The sequence below is a fragment of the Crocodylus porosus genome, unplaced genomic scaffold (assembly GCF_001723895.1).
Source record: "Crocodylus porosus isolate Cpor-Errol unplaced genomic scaffold, CroPor_comp1, whole genome shotgun sequence".
Classification (NCBI taxonomy): Eukaryota; Metazoa; Chordata; order Crocodylia; family Crocodylidae; genus Crocodylus; species Crocodylus porosus.
This window is the reverse complement of record NW_017728904.1, coordinates 1672825-1692967: the sequence shown is the minus strand read 5'-3', so window position 1 is coordinate 1692967 and position 20143 is coordinate 1672825. Positions and strand designations below refer to the sequence as shown.

The window sequence follows — 20143 nt, the reverse complement described above, 5'->3', positions numbered from 1 at the left end:
GGCTGCTCTCGTCTTCCAGGCGCCGGAGCAAGTGGGACCAGCCCGGCCCGGCCCCCGCTTTCCTGCTGCCCGGCACGGCCCCGCTGCCCGGCCGCCCCTTCCATGCCAGCGGCGACGCCGTATCCGGAGGGGCGGGCCCCGAGGGCTCCGCGGCCCCCTCCGGGGCTCTGGATGCCGCCGCGGCTGTGGCAGCGAAGATCAACGCGATGTTAATGGCCAAGGGGAAGCTGAAGCCGGCATCCAGCACCGCCGATAAGGTGAGCGGCTACCAGGGCCATCCCATCCCGTCCCACCCCTCAGGGGTGCACGAGTTGCCTTGGCGAGGCCTGTGCTTGGACAGGAGGCGCAAGCCAGTGGCCCCTGGCAGGTGTCAGATTGCTTTATCCGCTCCTCCGAAAAACAGTTTGATCATCTGCCTCGGACACACGACTGCGCCACAGGAACTCGTCGCTGCAGAAATGAGCTGAGAGGGTTTGGGTTGTGAGGTGCCCGAGGTGCGGTTCAGGTTGCCCCGGGCTGCTCACGTAACGTCCTTGCTGCGGGTCATCCAGATAGATGTCATTTCGTTTAAGCAGTCTTTAATATTTTGAATTTAAAAAAAAATAATAATAACTTTGCAGGCATTTACTCTTAACCGTGTGCTTGACTCACGTTGAGTATAAACGGATCGTCTTGACCCTGGCCTGTTTTCATGTTTAAAATCAATCCCATAGGATGGCACACCCTAGACCCCAAATAATTATCTTTCAAGTTCTTCCTTTTTAGAGTTAAAAAAAAAAAAAATGCCTGTAGTAACTTGTTTTTATTCACAAGTTTGTGGACTGAGTGGTACAGCCAGGAGTAAAAAAAATAATTGTTTTCTGTTCTGATCTAGTTAGTAGGCGTGCTGTAAAAACTGGATTTTTTCAATGTATTTTAAACTTTCATTCCAATACAGATTAATGGTGAGAGTGAGGATTTTTCTCATAGTGTTGCCCATAATCTAATAGAGTTGGTTTGATGAAGTAAAATTTAGTGTATTGTTTTATATAAAACCTGTTTTTAAAAAACAGTTGATATGTAAATTTATGTAATAAGCATTGCTGCCAGGAACCTTCAGAATTTTGCTCAAGGGGAAAGCTCAGCCTGCCTTTAACAGGACCCTTATTTTTTATTTTTATGACCCAGACCACTGTGCAAATATCAGAAGCTTTCAGCCTCATTACAACACTGTATGTTGTGGGAAGGTGTCTGGCTTGGGCAATCTTCCAGATCCCCACAGACGAGCATGAACTGTGTGTTCTGTCGTGTTGGGGAATGCTTGAACACTAGAAAGTGATGTAACTTCCTTTATTTTCTGATTTGTTCTTGTCCACTGTGTAGTACCGTATGAGTTTATGGAAACAATGGGTTGCTGTGGACACATTCAGGAAAATGGGACTTTATTTCTTTTCCCTAACTATGACAAAATTTTATATAATTCTTAGTTATGGTATTTCTCCAGTAACTATACTTTTAAAAACCAAACAATGAATGACCAGGTAGAAATTAAGAAAGTTGTTGTCCTACAAATTCAAGTTTCATTCCTGTGTTGCTTTCTATCAAAGAAAAGATGGAGAGGGATGAGAGCAAGAATAAGGGTGGCATTCTGCTCTTTTCTGGATACCTAGACAAATAATTCGGTCATCTACATAGTCATCTAAGTCTCCAAAGTGCTACTTAAGTACAGGTCACCACTCTTGTTTCTCAGTACATATGCAACTATTCAAGTATGTGGGACTGTGTGTGGGAATAGAGTGCCAAATTTGGTCTTCTAGGTGTCCAGAAAAAAATAGAATACCGTCGTAAGTGACTTTAGAAGGTTAGGTCCAGTCATGGTGCTTCCATGCTCATATTTTGTTTCTCTAGATAAAACAGTCTCATGCCTCAGTTTTCCAGTAAGGCAATATTTCTCTATCTTGCAGTAAAATTGCAAAGCTAAGTTAATGTTTGGTTACTATTGTGAGAGAGTCATATAAGTAGAGTGAGATTATTTATAAATAACGTATATTGTAGGAAACATTTGGAAGTTTAATAGCAAACCATATTTTCTGGCAGTCTAGTTATGGAAAGCCTGGTGCTCTGACTCTGTGTATAGTCTTGGGCAAGTCGTCATAACATTTTGTGCCTCCTGTTATGTTTTTTTTGGCGTAGAGGTTACAGATGGCAAGTGAGATCTGGGCTCCATTTTTCAATTTTCTTTTTAATGTAGAATATGAATATATATTAAGGAACAGCTGCATCCCAGAACTTTAAATGTAAGCCAAATGTAAAAGAAAGTATTATTCCCATGATACGCATGGGATATCTAGGCACATAGTTACCATTTTGTCCATGCTGGTGCACGATCATGACACAGGCAAGAATTGAACTATTGGTTCAATTTCTTATGCCACAGGACCTTCCATTGCCAGTTTCCTCCATCTCTAAAAGAGGAACAGCAATACCTTTCACTGCCCAGGAATAGATGAGAGCTGATCATGTAGTATGTGTATTGAAAGTCTAAAGAGGTTGGTTAGCGATTAAAAGAAAGCATTGTATCTAGTATTTAAAAGTCTGTAAAAATGAAAAAATGAGATGTGGGTAAAGCAGTATTTTCAGATCAGTTTGTTCTGTTACATGGTATACTGGAGTGTACTAGCAACTCTCAAAAGTTCTCTTGATGGTTTCATTTGAAGCTGCAGGCTCCAGGAAAAGGACCCACGTCAAGTAAAAGCAAAGATGACCTTGTGGTAGCAGAAGTAGAAATCAACGATGTCCCCCTTACATGCCGAAACCTGTTGACAAGGGGACAGACACAGGATGAGGTATATGTAGAAGCTGTATCTAATTCTTTGGTGCTCACAACAGTTTGCATTTTGATATAAAGGTTTCAGTGGATCAAAGTTAATCAATTTCCAGTGACACATTCCCAGCAAAAGTATTTGGGAAAGACAAGGCACTAAATCAACCCTCTGTAGTTTATCTTTCAAAGTTCTGACTGTGAAATTCTAGCATCATAGTTATATCTGTGACTGCTAGTGAAAATTCTGAACATCGTCATTATGCCAGAAATATGCCATGCTGATAAATGATAGCATGTATGATTGGACTTAACAGTGAACACGTATGAATTATTTTTGATGTTTAGGTTTCTGGAAAACATTTTTATGTATGAAAGTCTAGATTAAAGCTTGATCTGCTAAGGACTAATAAAATCAGTCCTTTGTGACACAATTAGAGATGCCTCCTATCTTATATTATTTGATTACGTACTTCTGTAGTTGTGATGTTTGGAAAGAGTGAAATTTCTCATCTGTTTCTTGGCTAAGGAGAAGATTGGTCAGTCCTAGGATTTGCCATACTGCATCAGAGCATTAGTCAGTCTATTTTAGGCTTCTGTTTCTGACAGTGACCAATTACCATATGGTTCAAAATAAGGAGTAAAAAAACAAAGTGAACTAACCTGGCTATGGCAGAAGCCGATTCTCCCTAACTCTCGTTACTTTGTAGGTAACATTAATGTCCCAAAACAAAAGGATTTTTTCTGTTTTTAAAGAAACCTTGCTACTATAGTCCCATAAAACAATTTATTATATTGAGTTTTAAATATGCTTAACTTTACATTTGCTTCAATATTTTGTCAAGTGTTATATGATTATAGGAAAGTAGATCTGTAAAAGACTTCATGGGTGCGTGTTGATGAGCGCACACGTGTGTTTCCCTGGAGATAAATAGCAGTAGCACGTAGTTGTGCGGCTGCTACTTGTCCCTGGGGAGCACCTGTGCATGCGCGCTTTGGCATTGTGGCAAGTTGCTCTGGGTAAGGTAGGGGAGGCTGGGGCCAGTACCTGGAGTTCCAGAGGCAGCAATCTGGGCATGTGGAGCCTGACCAGCAGCCAAAGCATGGCTCCAGCTAACCAGGCTCTAGTTTCAGGCAGTGCACGCTGCTACCGTATGTGCCACCGTGCTCTTTTTTTGACACTAGGATCCCCCATTTCCAAAAACTTCACCGTGCTGCAGATTAGCAGTGTAGTGAATGCTTGTGCATGGGGTTTGCAGCGCTGCAGACAGGTCTGTGGTGCTGCAAACCTCACATGCGTGCTTGTCTGGACATGCCTCATGAAATCATCTTGTCTAACGCGCCACTTAAGACGGGATGGTTTCTGACTATCGTCCTAGCCAAGTATCCATCTAACCTGCTCTTGTAGAATTTCCATCCCTGGAAATTTTCAACTATTGCTTGATCACCCTCATAATTAGAAAGATCATCCTGGTCTGCAACCTAAATTTCCTCTGCTGCAGCTAGAGGCCTATTGCTCCTAGTCCTGTCCCCTGTGGCCACAGAAAAGCCCATCTCTGTATAATCACCTGTCAGATATTTGAAGACTTATCAAATCTCCCCTCAGTTTTCTCTTCTCCAAACTGAATTTTATAAAAATGTAAGTGTCAGTTGTACTTTTTGCACGTTATCTTTTTCTCTCCTCCCATCTCTCTCAACAGTCCCAGGGTTTTTCATTGTTTCTTAAAAAAAGTTTTTGTATCTTTAGCCAATTTTATTCCACTTGTCCATATGAGTTCCTTCTTCTGCTTATTGCCGGTAGTCTTTTAACTAGTCCCCTCCTCTTTTGTCCACAGATAAGTCGGCTGAGTGGAGCAGCTGTCTCTACTCGAGGGAGGTTCATGACTTCAGAGGAGAAAGCAAAAGTAGGACCTGGGTTTGTAGCTTTTAAATTATTTGGAAAAATGAGTCATTGCTTGTTTTTAAATATACACTGATGCTGTTTGGGAACCAGGGTAAGTCGTTATCACAATTCTTATGGAGACATTTCAACCTGTGAATAATTGGGTTCTTAATAGTGATTGAATATGTAATTACAATTATACTTGATATTGGAAAAATGGAGTAAAGAACAAATATAAAACCAAACTGATCCCTGGACCTTCATTACTTATGGAGGTTTTTCCACCATTTTCATTTATCTCAATGTGTGGTATTAAGTACGTATCAAACAGTATTTTAAATGAGATTCAGAATTCTTGCTTTTAGAGTTTAGTTAAGCTTTAAAACTGAAATTTGTTACCAAAACCCCAATAGGGTAATTTCCCCTTATTCAGGCATATTTTCTCTTAATAACCAGTTCAAGCACTGGTGTCTGCAAAAATAATGTAAGGGTATGATTGCCTTTTGTTTCTTAGGTATCTGAATGCATACCTGGTAGTCCCCTGTGCTAGTGATTCTCAAATGGGGTACCACAAGAGCCTTTTAGGAGTTTCACAATGCAGGTTCTGCTGCTGCTGCAACTAAGTGAAACTGCATTGTATGCTTTGTGCAGAGCTACACTTTGAAGGGCTTTGATGGGGCTGCTCACTTATGCTGCAGCCCTTCCCTATCTGATCCTACATACTCCTCCTGGAAATGGGAACACAGAACAAGCAGAGCTGTCCGAACACCTCTGCTTTCAGGAGGGCATTCCTGCCTCCTTGAGGTTTATCAGATAACTAGTGAATCGCCCGTCAGCAATGACGGATGAATTTCAAATAATGCTAATACTCACAGTAGCTGGGTAATTGTCTCCTCACAGTAGCCTCCTCTTGGGACTCATTTGCATGGCTCTCTTGATGTTGCCTCATGTCTAATCACCTTCTTCGTGTAGCTTGGTCTTCAGTACCTAGTCCATCTGTCTGTGTGTCTCTCTGTCTGTAATGTTTTTTAAGGGTGCCAGGAGCCTGACATGGCAGGGAGGGGCCAGCTGAGGAAAAGCAGGAGTCAGACTCCTGGCTACAGTGAGACTACTTTCTTGATGGTGTTGCACATCTAGTTTTCTTCTCACAGTAGCCGGGAGCCTGGCTCCTGCCTTTTCCTCAGCTGGCCCCTCCTTCTGCCCTCCCTGCCACACCAGGCTCCCAGTCTCCTTAAAGAGCGTTACAAACACACAGGCAGACTAAGCCCTTTACTATATAGAATTCTAATGCAGGAAACAGCACACACTCCTGCCCTTTTGGTCTAGCTTTGCTTGAGGCAAACAGAGCAGTTCCATGTGGCTGCCGCAGTGGCAGCAGGACTCTGGTTGAGAACCACAGTGTAAGATGAGGCAGTAGAACAGTGATTCTCAACCAGGGTGCTGTCAGATTGAAAAAACACATGGAAGAGTGCTCTGTATCTAAAAAGGTTGAGAACTGTTGTCTTATTTAGTTAGTAATGCCATATGGAAGACATTACACTGTTCCTTGCAGAACTTTGAGTTATGGCTTTGTGATTGCTTGACTAGATTTAACCGTAATGCACACACCAATGCATAGGAAGGCTATGCTCATGGACTGTTACTGTATAAGTGAGTGAAAACCAAAAAAGTACATTAAATATAAAATATTAAAAGCAAATATGGTATTAAAAAATAAAGCTGCTTTATACCTTCACCAAGGAGACTTTTTTTTTTTTAGTTTCTTTTCTTGACTTTTTTTGGTCTGTCAAGCACCATATTTCTCCAAATATACACTCTGTAAAACCACACCTTTCCTTAAAAGTGACTTGTATTCATAAAAAAAGGCTTTTGTGGTGCATCTTTGATATTGTACCTTCATAAATCTCTTTATTTGAGGTTTTATTTTTTTCTTAAGTGAAGAGACGCACCCAAATTTCCTGTCTTAAATTCAAATGCATCCTAAATTTGAAGGAATATGGAAAATGAAAAATGCACAATTAAGGCAACATTCAGTTATGTTTAGCTAAACATACTGAGGCTACCGATTTAGAGCTTGCTGCCATTTGTTATGTCAGTAAGGATTGTTAATCTTATACTTTTTTGATGGTTTGTAGTCTTTATCAATATCATAATGGAGTTTTAAAAATATATAATATAGAATGATCTTCTCAATAGTTGAATAGAATGTTTTGGGTTTTTCTAATAGAGATCGTCCCTTGTATCTCCATGTCCAAGGGCAGACCCGGGAGCTAGTTGATAGTAAGTATAGTTCTGTGTCCTACTTCTAAATGGTAGGTGGTTGCTATGTTCTGTTCTCCTTCAAAATAAATGTTGGTTTTTTATGATTTTTTCCATGTGTACTTGCATGTGAGAAACTTGAGTTGTAAATCATTCCAGGTGTATAACAGATCACTTCAACACAGTTATGGTAAATTTCTTATGGGTTAAAAAGTCAAAAGTATCTTGTAGTGCTTTGTACAAGTCATCAATTAAAGTTTTGCTACACCACAATAGGGTGATTCCTAGAGTTGAGCTGCATCTCCTCTAAAACGAATACCCTGCCATTTGTCTTCAGAAACGTGGCTGGTAGCAGTGCTTCTTGTGTGTCACCACATTGAAGTGTAGGTAAAGATTCTAAAATGCTGCATAATCAGGTCTAAGTGTCATTGTTACAAAAGGGATGTTTTGATTTATGGTTACTAGACCACATAATGCACCAACACAAATTGTAAAAATGCAAAGGAATAAGCTTTTAAATTCAGTTTTCCATCCACACCATTTCTCAGTTGACTTATCTTTCCTCTTAACACAGTCTGCAAGCCTTTTGGTCCAACATCATCCTGTCATCTGCCATGCACCTTTTCATATAATGGTGTATTTCACCCATACATGCAGATCTCAATTATAATTAGGAGTCTGCCAAACTCAAGGAGGTAGCCAGCTAATTTCGGGGGCAATTTCACAGGCTGAGCGCAGCACGACTCCTTCCTGCCTCTGGCCAAGGGGCCACAGCAGTCCCACCCCTCACCACAGATTGCCGCATAGCCTGACACTGCAGCTTAATTACCCTGATTAAGCCTGGGAAGCGATTAATCTACACCTTGTTAACTGTGAATTAATAGCTTCCCAAGGCTTAATCAGGGTAATTAAGCCATGGTTTCAGGCCATCCCCAAGCAGTGGGCTCTACGCTTTTGGTGGGCTTGCTAAGCAAACTTACCCGCAAGCAGAGAAAAGTATGTGGGAAGCCCTGCAGACTTGGAACATGGGGGGTGGGGAGGGCGGGGAGGTGAGACTGCTCCCAACAGACGGCTCTGAGCAGCCCTACCCTGGCCCCTCCCCCTCCCCCTTTTTCCCATGCTCCAAGACTCAAAGATTTCCCATGCACTTTTCTCTGCTTGCTGGTAAGTTGTATTTTTTTTAGCAAGCCTGGTAAAAGCACAGAGCCCACCTGAAACTGCAATTTCCACAAAAATCACACAATCACAGTTTCAGTAGGTTTCTAAACATAATTATTATCCTGAATCTTACTGAGAGAGAAAAACCTGCATGTTGTTAGAAACACTCAAAATCTGGCACCGGGACTCCAAATCTGGACTGAACCTATGTGGCCCTCCAGTCCATTCCAACTGGAAAGTCTGCTGGCATAGGAACAGCATAGGTGATCCTCCCCTGTAGACGTCACATCCAGTGTGGCTCCATCTCATCCTCAGGTGAATGTCATAGAACAGGGACCTGACTCTTAATTAAAACATTGCAAAACTAGTATAAAATTACCTTTGTTCCCTCTACCTCTGAGTAGTGTCTGAGTCCGCATTTTAGGCATGTTTACTAGTTCTGTTTATATCGAGTCGTACAGAGTTAGTGTTGCTTTCACAAGTTAAGTTCTACACGTGATTTTTTAATCCAGATATGTGAAAAGAGGAGCTATTTGATGGTTATGGTATATTTTTCTTGCATCAGACAACAAAAACATTTTGGATTGTATATGCTAATTCATTTTGTTCATTTTGAAATTCGGAACTAATATTTTGGCTCCAAGCATGTGAACTGTAACAGTTTACATAGTGGGTCTAGGCATACAAACGAACTAGAACAAAAGCCATTAGTTCCAAATGTTTCAGCAAAATGCAGTCTCTAGTATGTGCAGGGTTTCTTCATGCAAATTGGTCTCTTATTTTAACTCAAAATGAAAAATATTGCTTTTGGCTCGATTCATGGGGTGGGGGGGTTGGTTGTTTTTCTTCATGTCCTAAAGAGGTTAAAAACGTCTAAATAGGAAAGAAACTTCCAATGAAGTACACATTGGTAACATTAACGATAAGGCCTATAGGGATTTGATACTGTAAATTGGGTTGCAGCTGATTGCCTTCCTCTTTTAATTAAATGTGAGGTTTCTAGTGAATGAGCCAAAATCCTCCTTGTATATTTTTCATCTGTTGGGAAGTGTGAGAATTTGCTTAGTCCCCTTCCTGATCATGATCTGTGAGGATCTACACATTCTTTTTACTCATTGAATTATTAACTAACTAGTCTTGTGTAACGAACATGTAGAAAATACTTAACGACCAAGTCTCTCCCACAAATTTCAACCACAAAAAAATTACTAGTAAAAATTTAAAAACCCTTCAAATTTTGCGTAGGAACAAGTGCCACTCTAGTAGTAATATTGGTAACAGTGGTTCTTTTCTATTAGGCAGTTATTCAGTATGGGAGAACTTAACACCTTCTTAAAATGCTTACCTATCAGTGTGGAAAACTCCTCAAGAGTAACTGTGTGTAACTGTTGAGTAGTGTTATCATACATTTAATGATACTGAATTTATCAAATAATGCAAGAATGTGGTAGATGAAGCAACCCAGGGGAATTACAGTATGGTGACTATGTAAACAAAAATGTTGTAGGTGTCATTTGCCATAGTTTTCCTTTGGCCATGCATCTTAGCCACACATCTTTATGGGATATGGAATGTACATTTGGTATAAATATGCAATACCTATTTTGGGTAAGAACTCAGCAGGATTCCTATGCTACATTTTTCAATGCTATCCACTTTTATGGTTTGGAACACCACAAGAAATGAGCTCAAGTGAGCTGTGTGGTCACAATACTTTGTCCCTGTAAGAGTTACTAGCACTGGATTTTATCATCATCATCTTTATTTATTTAAGTTGCAGCTGTACATTGGATATTGACAACAAATTTAACTAAATACTAACCTTTAAAATGCGGGGCTAAGAGTATACCATGCATGGGAGGATGATTGATACTGGAACTCTTGTGAATAAAAGAAAGGTTGCCACAATCTCATTTTCCTTAACTCGAGCAAGAAAGAACAGGCAAATGTGAGATGCAGGCTGTTTTTATAGCATGAACAGATTACTGCGGTGGACTACCCTGTCAAAGGAGATGATTTAAAGTGTGGACAACCCTGAGACCTTGTCAATTAAAATAGCATCCCATTGCTGGAATTAAAGCAATGCTGTATCATATCCAACAGGAGCTGTAAACCGAATTAAAGAGATAATTACTAATGGAGTAGTGAAAGCTGCCACTGGTTCCAGCCCAACATTCAATGGAGCTACAGTTACTGTTTATCATCAGCCTGCCCCCATCACCCAGTTGTCTCCAGCTGTTGGCCAGAAACCTTCATTCCAGTCAGGGGTATGTAATTCAGTGTGTGATTCTTGTGGTATTTTTACGTTCTTAACATTTGCCCACTAGAAAATCTGTATATCTAAGATTTTATAGTAAATATCATTTTGATAAATGGAGGCGTAAGAAGGTAGAGTCTGGAAGGTGAGACTCTGCTTATACTATCCTCCTAGAAAAAGGGGATGGAGAGAGCAGTCCTACTGGCAGAGAAGCAAAGGACTGACTGCGTCATCCAACACTGAACTATTTTGAGTTTTTCAAAAGGAAGTATAATTTCTGCACAAGAGTTGTAAAATTTATAAATGCAATGATTAGCTATTTGTTTTGTTTGCAGATGCATTATGTTCAGGACAAATTATTTGTTGGTCTGGAACATGCTGTACCTACATTTAATGTGAAGGAAAAGGTGGAAGGGCCTGGGTGCTCCTACTTGCAACATATCCAGATTGAGACTGGTGCCAAGGTCTTCCTACGTGGGAAGGGCTCAGGCTGTATAGAGCCAGCATCAGGCCGAGAAGCCTTTGAACCAATGTACATTTATATCAGGTATGAATACTTGCTGAGTAGTTGTTCATAAATGTAGTGACTGCTTATACTCCTTAAGAAGTATTCTTAAGAGTTAATAAAAGTAACTCCATCCTCCGCCCCCACCCCACAAAAAAAAAACAACCAAAACCCCCACAACAAAACAACCTATTATACATAGTTTAATCTTAATGTACTGTTTTAGAATAAGGCCACAGTAAACTTGTGGTTTTGACTAGCGTTTTTTATGGACAGAATCACAGACAAGTAGGGCTGGAGGCTTCCTGCTCAAGGTGGTATCGTCCCGGTCTGAATCGTCCCAGCTAGATGTTGGTCTGACCTGTGTTTAAAATTACTTTTAAGGATGGAGATTTTGCAGCATCTCTGGGTATCCTGTGTTTATCCACCCTCATAGTGAGAGTTTTTAAGGCAAACCTGAATTTTCCTTGTTGCAATTTAAGACTGTTGCTGCTTGTTCTATACCCTGCAGCCACATAATCTAGCACCGTTCTTTATAACCACCCGTCAGGTATTTGATGACTATTATCAAATCTTTTCTTTCCCTTTTCCAGACTAAATAATTCAACCTTTCTTTGTAAGTCACGTTTCCTAGACCTCCAATCACTTTTGTTACTCTCTGCTGGACTCTAACTTGTTCATGTCTTCAGTGAAGTACAGTGCCCAAAACTGGACACAGTATTCCGTGTGAGACCTCACCAGTGCTGAAGAGAGTGGACAAATCATTTCCCTTGGCTTGCAAATGATGATTCTGTTAATGCACCCCAGCATGCTATTAGTCTTTTTTACAACGTCCTATTGGTCCTGTTCTGTGGGCTGACATTTAGCGTATGGTCTACCATAATATCCAGGTCCTCTTCTGCAGTGCTGCAGCCAGTCATTTCCCAGTTTGCATTTGTGCATGCATTTGTTCAGCCCTCAGTGCAGGACTTTGCACCCTTATTGAATTTCATTGACTTAAACTGAAAAAATGGTCTGAAGTTACCAAGGTAATTCTAAATCCTAATCCTACCCTCCAGTCTGCACCTCCAGTCAGTTTGATATCATCTGTAAATACACTATGCACGTATTCAGTCCCACCCTCCAAATCATTAACGAAGATATTAAACAACACTGGACCTAGAACAGGCCTGCTGGAACTTCATACCTCCTCCCAATTAGGCATTGAGCAATTGATGACTAATTTTTAAGAATGGTGATTTAGGCAGTTATATATCCACCTTACAGTAGTTTTGTGTAGAATTTTAAAAAGAAAATGCAGTGTCCTTATTCCAGTCAAGACACCAGTTTGTATAATATTAAATAGTGTTCAAAGTTCAGGGGCCCAAAATAAACATTGAAGCAACTTATCACTGAAGGAAAAGGAAAAGGAAGAGGGCCAGGTATTACACTTGCCAGTAAAGAAAGCAAAGAGGACAAAGCAGCCAAATCTAGTAATAGATTTTTTTTCTTAAAGAGTACGATTGTCGTCATCTGTTTTGTTTTGTTTTTGGTTTTGGTTTTATTTTTAATTTCTTGCCTATTGTGTTTTCAGTCACCCAAAACCAGAAGGTCTGGCAGCTGCCAAAAAGCTCTGTGAGAACCTATTACAGACTGTAAGTAACTCTTCTTTTAGTTCTTATATTAATGTGAAACTTAAGAGTTCCTTTTAGCTCTCTTGTGCTTCAGGATAAAAACCATTGTTAAGTTCCCAGCAAAACTTCTTGTATGCTTTGATGTGCTGGTGGTGGTGGTTACAGGGAGATCTGAACTATAGTAAATCCTTTTCAGAATATACCAATTATAATGAAACCTTGAATGAATGCACATATGTCTTCAGCAGCTGTAGAAAAATGCCACAGTCAGTATATATGCTATGTGTAGGAGGATAGCATATCTTTTTACTATCCCTTCCATGTAGTTTCCCTGAAGCGATTTCCTACAGCAAGGCATGTTGTCCAGTTACCACTGCCTGCCTGTTTTAGTCTTTTGTATAAAGCCTTGTTCATTTCTGAATGGGCAGTTGCCTGCTTTTAACTCTTCCACTCTGATGGTGCTAGGGTATCAAGTAGCTCAAAGTCTGGTGGGCCATATTCTTTGAATCATGCTTAAATATAGGCTTATCACATGATTTAGAACTTCTAGTATGGCATGGGTCTGTGGACTTGGACTACTTCTGAATGTGTTTTAGCAGTTTCAAAAGTCTTCTCTGCTTCCTGTAGATAACTATTCTACTGCCAATTTGTACTATGCATGTTTTTGTATCTGGCACAGATTTCTCATAGAGAAAAAGCCTGGTAGTGACCAGACTCCTTTTTTTTTTTTCCCCTTCTCATTTATTTCTTGGATTATCAGTATTACTTTGAGTATGGCAGAACCCAAAGTCAGGGTCCCATTGTGACAGAAAAATGCAATAAGCTGTTCTTTGCCCCTCAAAAGATGTCTGTCAGAAGATTCACATACCATGTATTTACTAATTTATGAATGTCCTTCATAGGTTCATGCTGAATACTCTCGATTTGTGAATCAGATAGCTACTGCAGTACCTTTAGCAGGTAAATGTTAAAGCTTTTCAGCAGTATCTTACATGTGGTCTATATCAGTCTTTCTGTTAATTTTACAAGTTTTTTTTCAGTGAACCATTTTATCTATCTTCATCAATTTAAATATTTTTTTGATTCTGCAGCTGATTTGGAAATAAACCTTTTTTTTTTACTTTCCTTTTCCCCCCACCAGGTTTCACGCAACCTGCTGCTATAAATAATGTACCTCCTCAGCCATCATACTATCCATCAAACGGCTACCAATCTGGTTACCCTGTTGTTCCCCCTCCTCAACAGCCAGTTCAGCCACCTTATGGTGTACCCGGCATAGTACCACCTGCAGTGCCACTGGCACCTGGAGTGTTGACATTACCCACAGGAGTTCCACCTGTACCCACACAATACCCAATTTCTCAAGTACAGCCTCCAGCCAGTACTGGCCAGGTAGGACAAGAGATGAATAAATTAAACGAAACTTCTCCACTCACTAGGATACGCCTTCGCTGCAAAATCCTTATGATCATTCTAGATGAAACATACGTTTTAGAGTGTTCATGTAAAATGTTCTTGCTATTTTTCTGGGACTTTTTTAGGTGCAAGTCAGGTACGGATGCAAGATTGCAATTGCCTAAGAAATGACCACTCTGTTCTTAATATGTAGTCATTAGGCAAGCAGAAATATCTTCAATGTTCTCGATCTCTTAACTGTAGAACAGATTTTTCCCTCCACAGATACGGTTGCAAAGTTTTTATTAAATTAGCACTAGTAGAGTGAGTTTGAATAGTTGTAAATAGTAACCACTTCGAAGTTAGTGTATTCTCCAACTTCCTTGTTTAGAGGGATCTTTTAAAAAAGTGGATGTTTTTAAATGGCTTGCCTTCCTGGAACTTTTAAGGAGAATGATAATGATGTATTCCTTTGTTGTCAGGGGGTGGAGATTTTTTTTTTTTTTTAAAGTATACTCAGTTATTTTTAGTGGTATATCTTCAGAGTTCTATGTGATTTGTTTTTCATTTCTGTTTTTTAGAGTCCCTTGAGCACTCCTTTTCTTCCTGGTGCCCCAGTAAAAACAAACCTGCCAGCTGGTACACAGCCACAAGTCCAACCACAACCCCAAGGCCAAAAGAGACGTTTCACCGAGGAGCTACCAGATGAGAGAGAGTCGGGACTGCTGGGATACCAGGTGGAATAAAATAAACAATTTTATTACTTGCCCCAATCCTCTTTCTCAGAAAGAGACGTTGCTGCGAAGGGATCGTCGTTTGTATAGTTTATTTCATAATGATAATTAAGATATCTGGAAGATACCAGTATGTTATAAAATTTTAATAGTAAAAGTAATGTCAAACAAAGAAGAGACTTAATATGTCTGTTCTTTGACAAAGTGCACTTTCTGTATTTGATACTTACTATTTGTTTCACGGTAAAATTACTTTCCCTTTCCTTCCATAAAGAACAGAATTATCTTCAGATCAAAAGAAGGTTAATAATTGTTGCCTTTCCTGCAAGAAAAGAAATATGATTTCTTCCAGAATCTTTTCTTAGAAAGGCTATAATAAGCCTAGATTTAAATAGGATTTTTTTCCTTTTTTTGTGATGGCATAGGACAAACCAACAGCCACAGTTAATTTAATAATAATATAATGCAGTTTGCAAAATTTTCTCAAGACGGTTTTATATGGTAAAGTGAAGGGGCAAGAAAGTTACCATAAGTCGTCATCTTGTGCTTGTCCCTGGTAAAATTTTGCCAAATTCACCTTGGAAAGCCTTGTGGGAGAGAGAGACACAATAAAAATGTTACTCAGGAACATTTTGAAAAATAACAGGTATGTTTGAACCCACAAATATGTAAGCAAGATGAATACTGTTTAGTGTCATACTATGTACATAACATTCTGTTTTTAGTCTGTGAAGGAAGTAACTACCTCACCTTATAGTCTAGAATTTGTGGGAAAATAGATGATAAAATTACTCTTTTACCTTAGCACTGAAATACTACAGTTATGGGTTCATTAGCAAAAACATCTGTTACAATTTGCATGTCTTGATCTACAGTTCAAAGGGAAGCAAGGGAAAGCATTTTACTTAATGAAAAGCAATAAATATTTCCTTTTATCTTTAACAGCAATCTTATACTTTTGTCATTTTGCTACATATTAGACTCAGAAAATTGGAAATGCTAAACCCAGTCTGTAGTTTGCAATATACTCTGAAAGGTTGGGTTTCCTGGCATTATCATTAAGGAGCTATAGTTTATATCATAGTTGTAGATTTGCTAATGCCGTGTGTTTTTCTGCTCATAGCATGGACCCATTCATATGACTAATTTAGGTACAGGCTTCTCTGGTCAGAGTGAAATTGATGGAGCAGGATCGAAGCCAGCAAGTTCCTCAGGAAAGGAGAGAGAGAGGGACAGGTAAGTGTGCTCAGTAAGAGTATAAAAGGGTTATGGTCATACCTGTGGTGGCTTGAGGAAGAGCAATTTTTAGACCGGTATGTTTCAGCTTCAGGGCTGTGACCCAAAAGTGAGTTTCAGAACCATCAGGAAAGCTGCAAGCTGTTGAGAATTCCTATAATATAAAGAAAGTGTTTCTTCATTGCTCTCTGGAGACATGTTGTATAGGTTTGTTGCAAATGAGAGAGAATTGCTAGCACTCTACTTGAGAAGGTTTAGAAACAGTTTGTGGTAATGCCAAAACGAGCCTGGGGGATAGTAGGAAAGTTTTCAAAGGTCTCAAATTCATATTTTGAAGTTTAAGTGATGAGATATCAAATAACTTGGAAAATTTAAACCTGGCAAATTGTTCAAAGGTGGCCTGTCTGCCTGGGGGGTTGTGCCTGATGAGAGAACGTCATGCAAGTTGTTTATTTCTTAAACAATAACGCTGAATGTTAGTCTGCATTTGAGAGATATTTAGGAAGAATTCCAGTTGTTCATGGAACCCCGTGTTGTCTGGATTACTGTACTGCTGTCATTCAAATCCTTCCTGAATCCATACTTCATAGCATTTAAAAGATGTGCTCTTCTAAGTGTCTTTATCTAGACAAAAAAAGTAAGATGATGTCGTTTCCAGCCAGGTTCTATTGCCTCACAAGAATGCTTTTTCAAGGAAGTTGCTAGAAACCCATACAATTCAGATTTAAATGTCATAAATGCTGTAGCTACTCTTTATTTGCCCACCCCAGGCCAAAAAAAAGGGAGGGAGGCAGTTAATGAGGAGCAATGTTTTGCCATGGCATCTATAAGGGCATTTAGTCATGAAAATGTGAGGCTAACCCCACAATTCTGCAGTGCCAGAAACCACACTGTTTGAAAGGATAAAGAAACCTTGCCTTTAGCTTACAAGGTCTGAAGGCACTAGACTCTAGCCTTTTCCTGAAAAAGGCCACGTTAGCTGTAGAAAAGTAGTTAAGATTCAATTCCCTTTCAACCTTTCACAGTTGAACTACTGTTAACTAAGGCATCTGGGCTTACAGAGAAAGATCTACCAAAGAATCTCAGTAACCATTTACATTTCTCTAAAACATTCAAGATTTAGTTTTTCTGTCAGGTCTGGCATATACTGAATATGTGATTTTTTGCAATATGAAAGTTTTATTGGCACTCATTTGGGATGGCTGACCTAATTCACTTAAGACTTTAGAAGGGTCAAAGCAAGGGAGAGCTGGTGATGGAGTATTGTCTGAGAGGATGCAGTGCTCAAACTAATGAAGAGGAGCTAGTTGGATCTGGAGTCTGACAATCAACCATTGTCCTTTATCTTTAACCTCTGTTGCTTATTAAACAATCAATATATTGAGTCAGAATTAAATAACAAGCTCTTTAGTGCAGGGACCAAGGTACGTTGCTACCTACTCTGTAAAATACTGAAACCACAAAACTGTCATCTGTATTGTATTTTATTTCCACAGGCAGTTGATGCCTCCACCAGCTTTTCCAGTGACGGGAATGAAAATAGAATCTGAAGAAAGAAATGGCGCAGGGTCTTTACCGGGCAACCATGGTGAGCACAGTGGACAAAATGCAAACTTGATTTGCAATCTACTGATCAAATGTTGATTCTCACAGATACTGGAATGGGTAGTCCTAGGCTGTCTTTGAGATTGCAGTTCTCTTAAGTGAAGGAAAGAAGTTGTTGTACAGACTTAAAATCTGTGCATTTCTCACATTCATGTAAGTGACATAAGTCATGTAAGTGCATATCTGCCCAAGCAGATACTTACATAAGTGCTAGGAGAACATCTTGAACAGTGATTGTTTTACTCCTATTTTGAAGGCAAGAAGACTTGACTTGATAATCAGCTGAGACACAGAAGCGCATGAAACTGCTCTGTTACATGGATAGGTCACATTTTTATGTTGCATTCAGGCCCCAGTTGGATAGCTGTATATGTTTAATGCCATTGGTATAAGGCTGATTTTATCAGAAGACTTGATGCAATGTCCATAAGCTTGATCCCTATAGACAAAGTAAAGGACAGTAATGGAGATAATGGTTTGGATTCATTTTACCAGATGTGTGCCATACATCTAGTTGGCATTCTCCTTGGTTTCTCCACAGCTAACAAAAATCATCTTTGGATTCTGTGTTTTCATAGGGTTTTTCTTAGCATCAAACATTGATATATCAGAGAACAGATAAAAATAAATTCAAGCCTATAAAAGTGGCAGAGTACCTTATACAAAAGTGACAGTAAAGTATATAAAGCTGTTAACTTCAGGAGTTTGTTTTTTTCCCAATATTGATGCCAGAGCTCACCATTGTGTTAGATTTCTTTTGATTAAGTTTGGAGATTTCTTTACATATTTATCTCTTAACGGTGAAGTCACAGCCACTTAGACTCGCTTGCTAACTTTACCTTTTTTTTGTGTTTCTTTTTTCTTTCTCTGTTCTCTTACATGGTTCTGATGGATCACATGTGCTGTTGCTGGTGCTGTTTCGTGTGGCCGCCGACCTTGGGTGACCGTTGGCTTTTTGACCTCAATATGGTGTCTGACTAACAATTTATAATTAACGTTTTTTTTATTAATTAACTTGTTTTGGGTATTTTTATCTCTCTCTCTCTTTTTTCCCCCGTTTTCTTGGGGGGTGGGCTGCTTCTTTTTTTTCTTCTAGATCATCCAGCCAAGAAGATGAAAACTGCAGAAAAGGGATTTGGATTGGTGGCTTATACTGGGGACTCATCAGATGAAGAAGAAGAACATGGTGCCCATAAAAATGCAAGTACTTTTTCACAGGGATGGAGTTTGGGGTACCAGTATCCTTCTTCACAGCAGCGAGCAAAACAACAGATGCCATTTTGGATGGCACCATAGAAGCAACAGAAGTTTTTGTATCCCTCGGTTACATCTTTTTTTCTCTCTAGCAATAATGCATGTATATTACAAAATGAACTTTGCGAATATACATTATTCTTACCTTAGCAGAAGCTAATGGTGCAGTATTCCCTTTTGAAAGGGGTTCTCATATTTTTAAACTCTATTTCTGCAGTGGATTTGGCATCTGTGAAACGTTTGTTTGAAATTGCATCCTTAATGGAGCACAGTATCTCTCATACGCAGTAAGGGAAAGTGCTCCCAGAGTAAGAACAAGGAGGTCTCTTCCCCTGGCATTTCCCATGTGCCCAGGAAAGCCTCAGAAATGGAGAGAGCCAGGCAGGCTGACTTCAATTTTTCTGTTTGTACTAACTGATTTTTCTTGCTGTCGCCCTGTGTTTGCAGTCCCATCGAGTTAGTGATGATAACAGAATGTAATGTTTCAATCTTTCAGAGGTGAAAGGAGCACCTGTACATTAAAATTTCGTTTTAAGGATCATGTTGCCGTAAATTCCTAATTGTACTTACCTTAGGCGCACCCTGTATTTCAGTGTTTGATTTTTTTTTTAATTTTTTTTTTACCTTTGAAATGTTGTTTCAGTAACTCAGAATAACTCTTGGTTCTAGCCAGATGTATTGGGGGGGGATATTGTGAGTCCCCCAAAACATTCTATTCTGGATTGATCTGTTTCACTGGTAATCCTCACACTTTGTACATCAGTGGTGTTTAATCTCAGATTACCCAGGTGCATTTCATCCCATCCAGTCGGTTGATGTGGAACTATTGGCCATGATCCTGGTAGTCTCCTGATCATTCGCTTGCTCATTTTATTCTACCAGTTTTGTTTGTGATTTGTTTAACAAAGAAACATAGCAGCCTGGTTTGTATGTCTCCAGAGAGCTGACCGCGAGCGCTGCTGCCCCACAGGAGTGCAGGAGCGCAACCTCCGAATGAGTTGCCGTGTTGTTTACAGTGACTGACCAGCAGCGCTGCCTCGGCCCTCGGCGTGGCAACTTATTGCCAAAAGAACTGTGTGTTTTGTTTTTTGGGGGGGTTTTTTAATCCTGTCCAGAACCTCAGAGAACCAGCTTGCGCGCGGACACAGCGTCAGCGTCCCGAGGGAGCGGGAAGACTGGACAAACATCACTTTTTTGCACATTTGACTGCCTGGTGGGTTGGCTGGCTTGTACAAACGTCGTCTTCGGTTTCCTACACGTTGTAAATAGTCAGGCCCATAATTGCATTATAAATAAATGTATAACTATTCCTGCGTTTCCTCCATTTCCCCTGGCGGGCTGGGGGTGGGGCCTGGATGGGAGCTGAGGTGGGGCGGAGCTGAGGTGGGGCCCGAATGGGGCGGGGCCTAGCTCTGGGGCGGAGCTGCGGTGGGGCTTGGATGGGG

General features: G+C 40.0%; 1 protein-coding gene across 1 annotated transcript in view; it reads left to right on the top strand.

Moving 5' to 3' along the window:
- KIAA0907 (KIAA0907 ortholog) overlaps positions 1-20007 on the top strand; it is a 20297-nt gene extending 290 nt beyond the window's left edge. The window contains exons 2-14 of the mRNA XM_019556733.1: positions 20-257; positions 2697-2825; positions 4636-4715; positions 6910-6962; positions 10203-10366; positions 10692-10903; positions 12435-12495; positions 13377-13434; positions 13616-13866; positions 14451-14606; positions 15727-15839; positions 17336-17427; positions 18541-20007. Of these exons, the coding sequence (XP_019412278.1) occupies positions 20-257; positions 2697-2825; positions 4636-4715; positions 6910-6962; positions 10203-10366; positions 10692-10903; positions 12435-12495; positions 13377-13434; positions 13616-13866; positions 14451-14606; positions 15727-15839; positions 17336-17427; positions 18541-18740 (1807 nt within the window). The 3' untranslated portion in view covers positions 18741-20007. The remainder of the gene's footprint in view (positions 1-19; positions 258-2696; positions 2826-4635; positions 4716-6909; positions 6963-10202; positions 10367-10691; positions 10904-12434; positions 12496-13376; positions 13435-13615; positions 13867-14450; positions 14607-15726; positions 15840-17335; positions 17428-18540) is intronic.
- Positions 20008-20143: the final 136 nt, after the last annotated feature.